The 6,775-nt window shown below is 33.2% G+C and overlaps 1 protein-coding gene across 3 annotated transcripts; it reads right to left on the bottom strand.

The window, feature by feature from the left end:
- Positions 1-957: 957 nt before the first annotated feature.
- On the bottom strand, positions 958-5,794 carry LOC126739194 (uncharacterized). 3 transcript variants are annotated; one of them, XM_050444758.1, is made up of 7 exons: positions 5,178-5,794; positions 4,912-5,110; positions 3,555-4,848; positions 3,198-3,371; positions 2,978-3,130; positions 1,282-2,921; positions 958-1,221 (listed from the first exon to the last, which is right to left on the bottom strand). In XM_050444758.1, exons 6-7 carry the CDS (start codon positions 2,155-2,157, stop codon positions 976-978), a joined length of 1,122 nt encoding a protein of 373 aa, XP_050300715.1. In that variant the 5' UTR covers positions 2,158-2,921; positions 2,978-3,130; positions 3,198-3,371; positions 3,555-4,848; positions 4,912-5,110; positions 5,178-5,794; the 3' UTR covers positions 958-975. The 3 variants fall into 3 exon arrangements, with proteins under 3 accessions (XP_050300715.1, XP_050300714.1, XP_050300716.1); XM_050444757.1 differs by having other exon boundaries at positions 2,978-3,158; positions 3,212-4,848; XM_050444759.1 differs by having other exon boundaries at positions 958-2,921.
- Between the last annotated feature and the right edge of the window lie 981 nt (positions 5,795-6,775).

Below are 6,775 nucleotides of genomic sequence, written 5' to 3'. Positions count from 1 at the left end.
CTATCGAGTAATAAAGGCGCGCGGAGCGCTGTCAAATGAAAGATAAGGTATTTTTCCATTTACAGTTTTCCCGGCGCGTTGTGTCTTTCCAATTTATCCATTAAAAATTGCAAAAACTCGTTACGAACTTCCATTTTTGTCTCGGGCGCGGGTTCACCAATGTGCGGCACCTGATATGCCAGTTGTTTTTTTTTTGTTTTGTTGTTTTTTCTGTGGTAAACAATGGCAATAACGAGATTTTTTTTTTGCTGTAACTTGTGCTTTAAATTTTTTAATATATGTCCCTCAAATTGAGGTATTGCTATTAAGATGGATAATTTGTACAAGCCACTCAAGCAAGATAAAACTTTACAAATTATGGATTTGTGCTAGAAACAATAATTGGAAAAATTTGTCCATTTCGCTTTAAGAGACCTCAATATGGTTTAAGTTTAGGTCTCGACAGTCAGGTTACATGCTTTGAACGGCGGAAGACCAATAACCCACACCTGTTACCAACCACAGTGTTATCATATAGCTATATTATATCGATACCTCAGTTCAATAGTGTAATAAGTTAATAAAAGCAATATTTGAGAAAAATAACGAAAGCAAATCCTTATACAATTTATTGTAAATATTTCTTTTAGCTTTTACGCTCGTGAGTGCACATAAAGGGATTTAGTAAAAAGGTGGGTGGATGTAACTTATCAAATTAAAACCATTTAAATATTTTTTGTTTACTAAAAGAAATTTGAAATTTTGTTTAGTTGTTACATTATTGAACTAATTTTTCTTTTCAATTTGCGATATGTAACTAGCTCTTAAAAATTATAATTAATTATTGGTGTATAATTTAGTTTTCGTCTAAAATAAAACTTAAATTATATGGAAATAAATTCTTTTATTAAAAAATAAAACTTAAAACAAAACATAATTGTAACCAGTTTTAAATATTTAATTAAATTTTTACCGAAAAATTATAATTATTTAAAACTAATCTGAATCTGACTCAGATAACTTATCCTCGACTTCGTCCGTTCTTGCTGGTAAATTTTCAAAGAACTCCCAGTAAACAGGTTTGATGGAACTATCTCGACATAGACTTAAAAGATCCTGTTTTTTCTTCTTATCAATTAAAGGAGGTTTTTTAAATGCGGGTTGTAACTGAATTTCCTTCTCTTGATTTTCAGATCTTAGTTTTTTATTATTTTGTTTAATATTAAGAGTTTTAAATTCTTCCTGAGCATAGAATGTTTAATAAAAAATTTTATTTAGATGCACCTTCTCTACCTTAAATACCTTGATATCCTTCGAAATAACTTTTTCGCTATTAGAGTTTTTTACAAAATTATTACTCATAGCCGTACTTAATGCTTTCAGGTCATAAATATCCCGACAACTGATTTCATTAACCTTGTAAGGCACTCTAGTTTTTTTTGCTGATCTTATAATAGTTACCCATTGTGCAGGAATGTATACTGGGCCACTTTTAAGAACTCGTTTTTTTTCTTTTTCGATTGTGGCATGCATGCTGTCACCCTCATTCTGTATGGGTATGTCCTTTTCTAAAAATTTATGTGTAATTGTTTTGATTTTATTTTTATGCGTTACACAGAAAAGGTACAAACAGCATAAAAACTTATTTTTGTTTTGCCCTGCACAGTTATCAGAGTAGAAAATAACATTTTCGCTTTTGCAGGCGTCACTTCTAAAAAAATTATAAATACAACTCCCAATTTCATTTGCTCCTCTCTTCGCGATCCCTTCATACCAGAAAAAACAGTGTCCCAGTTTGTCTTTAATGTCAAAGATAGTAAAGTTGTAGGAAGACAGACTTCTTTTATAATAAAAAGTACTTATTTCACCACAAGGTGTAGTAAGTACTGCCTGAAGATCAAAACACAATACTTGGGTATTTTCATTAGCTGTTTCAGCGTCTTTAGTTTCTTCCTCTCTGCTTAGTTCTTTCTTCCTTAAATGATTTTCGTAATTCTTTTTTAATTCAGTTTTTCGTTCTTCATTTCCATTTATATAGGTAGCACATAGACCACATTGATGTTTTTTTGGAACGTGGAAAGCAATATTTGTTTCTGTATTTAATATATTTGAATACATAGACAACTTTGCGGCATCTTTATTATACGATTTGCAACGTTCCACATAAAGGCGATACATAGTAGCAATGTTTAAGCTACCATCCAGGTATTCTTTGTTTGTTCTTTCCCGGCAATAATGCGATGTTTTTTTAGGAAATGACTTAATGTGGTCTCGTATTCCTTGAATGATTTCTTCTTTAATCCTTCTTTGCTTCCCATGTTTTCCTCGTTGATCAAGTAACAGACAACCTTGCTCATCTTTTTTTTTTAGTAGTTGTAAAAATAGTCCGATTATTGATACCTAATGTATTTTTGAAGAATGTTTTACATACTTGATATACCTTATCCTCAGTCTGTAAGGTGTACTTAAGATTTTTGGATCTATTACTACCTTCCTTTTTGTTTCTATAAGTTGGGGTAATTTCAGAAATATAGGCATTGATAAAGCCTCTTTGTCTGTCTATTGACCCCAATTTCCAGTAAGCATTCAAAATATTTCTGCGTTGATCTTCCGATATTTTAGTTGGCCATCTAATTCTGCACTTTTCATTGCACGACTCTCGCATTATTCTTTTTTCCATTTTCTTTTTTGACGCATTTATGTATTCTTCTCCTAATTTCCTTTTTATTTTTTTAATATTTTTTTCTAACTGTTAGGGTCCCTTACTCTTTTTCTGGTTAACTTTTTTTCTTTTTAAGGGTTAAAGACAAATTTTGGTTTTCATAATTGCTGTTTTCGGTATCTTCAGAACTATGACGTGTTAAAAGGATATGAAGGGATGACGGTTGGTAATCTTTGTCTGCAATACTGTCGTCATTATCTTCATAAAAGCTGTCAGAATCCTAAAACACAATTCTTGATTAAAGAAAATATCACTTATTTAAAGTTATGAACTCACTGTATTTTTTGCTATGTATTTATTTGACCAGTTCTCAGTCAATGTCTTCTTTAGTTGTCTATTAATGCCAGATGTACTAGGTTTATTGTTTGCAAAAGTACTGTGCGCATTATCAAAATTTAGGCAGTTATCTACCGGTAACAATGGTAGTTCCTAAATTAATTTAATATTATGATTAATACTAAAAAAAGCAACAAGCTTATTAAATTTAAAGACTAACCGCAATATATTTACTTGCTCCTCGTAAATCATCTTCGGGTAATAAAATTATATTATCTTCATGACCAGAAAAATGTTTCTTTAAGTGACTTGGTAAACTCAAGTTATTCTCATTAATAATACTTTCGCATATAGTATCATTATCCGTAGGTCTAGATAGTCTCGGTAATAGTTCCTACAACATAATTTTTTTTTTACCTAAAAACATTTTACTAAAACATTGTGAACAGAATTGAAAGAAAAATCAATATCTAAATCAAAATTGTGAGTTGTGCATACATTATAAAAGCCTATTGAAACTAAGCACAAAGTAAGGTTATCTCGAAATAAAGAAAAATAATAAAATTAATGTACTTACCGCTGAACTTTCCTCGGTCTTGGTATTGGTTTTCGCTAAACGTAATAACAACTCAACACGAGACTCAAAGGGCTCTTTATTCACTTTGTTTTGCGTAAATTCACTCATTAAGAGCACTGTAACAATTCGAAATGCACGCGTCACAATGAGATAGGGATCAATATAATTCAATACTGTAACAAGTGAGTTGTTACACTATCGAACTATGACAACGACCGATTTCGAGTTGTTTCAGATTTATGGAGCGCCATCTATGAATTAAAGTATTAAATACGAGTTGTTTGTAATAACTCAAATTTAAGTTTTTTTGACTTGTTACGTTATTGAACTGAGGTATCGATATGACTGTCGATTTAAAAATAAAAACAATATTACCTGGCTGATTAAAATAAATCATATGCTCTATATTGAGTTCTCGCCGATGTATAACGATGCATTTTGAGATAGATAAGTGTCAAGAATTAAACATCCAAAACGGAATATTATAACACAATAGCTTTTAGATAGAAAATGGGAACACGATTGAATCGATAATAAAAAATGAATAACACCTGAATGTGACAAAAGGCTGAAACAAATTTTAAAAACTAGACTCAATAGCAAGAACTGCTCAGTACTATAATATTCCTTTGGAACTAAAACTATACCTGGAAAGGAACCAAAGCGATAATGACAACTTCCACAGGAAAATTAGCTTACTAAATATAAAAATTATCGTCTAAGAAGTGCTGTCAAAAGAACTGTGCTTCTACGATATAAGGGCGCTTGCAGACTTAGGGAAACAACTAGACCAATAAGTTGCTAATTTGAAAAATTATTTTTACAAAAAGTCTGCTAAATCACCTCAACATGTAGGTCACAGTTAATGAATTTACTCCAGTCATTTCAGGTTAAGTTTCAGTCCAGGACATTTCAGGTGCCTATCATTCGCACAACTTTCACAGGGTCTGGGTTCTCTTATACAGATACTTATAAATAATACCATTGTTAATTTGATCGTTTGTTTCAGAGTCCTCCTACCTACCTTCCAAAGACTGCACTCGTTGTTTCAACGCCATATTTCTCTCCCTAAGGATGTGTTGAACTGAAGCCTCGAGACCACTAATTTTTTTTTCAATAGCCTGCTTAAATGGACTTAACAGCTTCTGAATTGTATCTCAATGTATATCTTTTAATTTCTTTTCCTTCATATTTTGAAATAATATTTTCTCTGTTGTGCTTGTTTTTCTTTCCTTAACCTCACTTTTCCAAAAGTTGCCTTTCATTTTGTTTCACTTTGATAGGCGACTTTTGCCTGAAAAGCATAATTTCCATGGAACCTGCATCCACATATCTCACAGCCTAGCGATGTACTTACTTTTTTCTTGCAATGCTTACAAATTTTTTTACAGTTTAATTTTCTACCTATTTCGATGACATAATCTTAAAGTATACGTGATATTCAAGGTGTTTCAATACTATGGGATCAAACTTCTAGTGGTTGTTCAGTGCAAGAGTAAAATCCATTTGAGTATAGGAACCCATGTCCGGAAATGTGTCACTACGCCACTACGGCCCTAAGACGCGTTTAAATTTAGAAAAAATATTAATTACCTAAATAGAATCTGATGCATTTATTTTTACCTTTTGTATATGATACCATCACAACAATTGTTCAAAATGTCTTCCTCCAACCTCAATACACCGATTTAAACGCCGCACATGATTTCGGCGGACTACACTAAAAATTTGATCCTGGTTTTGAACTGGAGTTTCGTAGACTAAAGACTTTACATGTCCCCGCAAGAAAAAATCGAGCGACGTTAAATCGGGTAGAACACGTAAAATCGTAAAGAAACTGCTCCACGTCTGGCAATCCAATGGTGCCCAAACCGCTGAGCCAAATAATCGCGTACTTGTACAGCAAAGTGAGCCGGCGCTCCATCATGCTGAAACCACATTTGCTGTCTAACCTTTAGTGAAACATTTTCATGGAGTTCTAGGAGAACTTCCTCCAAGAAACGCAGATAAATAGGTCCTGGTAACCGTTCCGGTAGAAGGTATGGCCCAATTAAATAATCATCAACAATGCCTGCCCATACGTTGACAGACCAACAGATTCTGATGTTTTCTTGGAAAAATTGCATTAGAATTTTCTTCGTCCCAAACATAGCTATTCCTACTCTCTACTCTTAAAAATACCGTCTCTTGTGAAAGAGGCTTCATCGGTCCACAAAACATATCGTAAAAAATTTGGTTGGGCAATGCCATCGACAAAATTGAACTCTAGGATGATAATCGGCTCTACAGTCATACCTTGAACTTTCTGGAAGGGGTGAGGATGGAGTTGTTGCTCGTGTAGTACCCGCCAGAGAGAAGTGTTACTCGTATTCATATTTTTAGCGATGTCACGTGTGCTATCGTTCATCGTATGTGATGGTTCATCGGCAACTCGCTGAAGCACCACTTCTTCAAATTCGACCGTTCTTACGGTTCGAGCAACACCAGTATCATGCATCTTGGTCCTAAACATCCTGCCATCAGCCTGTCTCAGCGAGCCACCGATCAACCGCAATAAACTTTTTGTATCCAGGATGCTGTCGTTCGGGATAACCAAATGCATATCCGCCAATTCTTGATTGGTAAAGTTTTCCATTAGCAATAAATATTTAAAAATTGTAAGCTATAAAATTTTTTAACATGACATTGAGAACTGACATTGATAAGCGTTGATTTTAAACAATTGTTGTTATGGTATCATGTACAAAAGTTAAAAATAAATGCAGCAGATCCTATTTAGGTAATTAATGTTTTTTATAAATTTTAACGCATCTTAGGGCCGTAGTGACGTAGTGACGCATTCCCGGACATGGGTTCCTATAATCAAATGGATTCTTCTGTTGCACTGAACAACCCCTAGAAGTTTGATCCCATAGTTCTGAAATACCCTGTATTAACTAAAACGTAGTAGAAATGTATTTGTAATAAAAAAATGTGTAATTTCCTAATTTTTCTTCATCCTCATATTTTAAGTAATCATCTTATAATGATGATTTCCTGCGAGTCCAATGAGCCCGTCTAGAAAGTCAAACCTCTTCAAGTTCCTGAAATATTCAAAATTTTAAAAATCCTGCATTTCTAAAGAAAAAAAAAACTTTTTTTTTAAATCCTCCGTGGTGGAAATATGCTGTAAGTTCATCTGGAAATAGTAAAGATTCCAGACGTCATTCTTTCTCGCTTAC

The sequence above is a fragment of the Anthonomus grandis genome, chromosome 8 (assembly GCF_022605725.1).
Source record: "Anthonomus grandis grandis chromosome 8, icAntGran1.3, whole genome shotgun sequence".
NCBI lineage: Eukaryota > Metazoa > Arthropoda > Insecta > Coleoptera > Curculionidae > Anthonomus > Anthonomus grandis.
The sequence above is the reverse complement of the archived record's forward strand: the minus strand, read 5'-3'. Positions and strand labels throughout refer to the sequence as shown.

What these genes read in the sequence shown, in the direction of transcription:
- LOC126739194 (XM_050444757.1), bottom strand. Translation starts at nt 2,157, where the DNA reads ATGTATCGCCTTTATGTGGAACGTTGCAAATCGTATAATAAAGATGCC. An exon ending in TTATTTCGAAGGATATCAAG is followed by an intron (nt 1,222 to 1,281) that starts GTATTTAAGGTA and finishes TTCTATGCTCAG; the next exon opens with GAAGAATTTAAAACTCTTAA.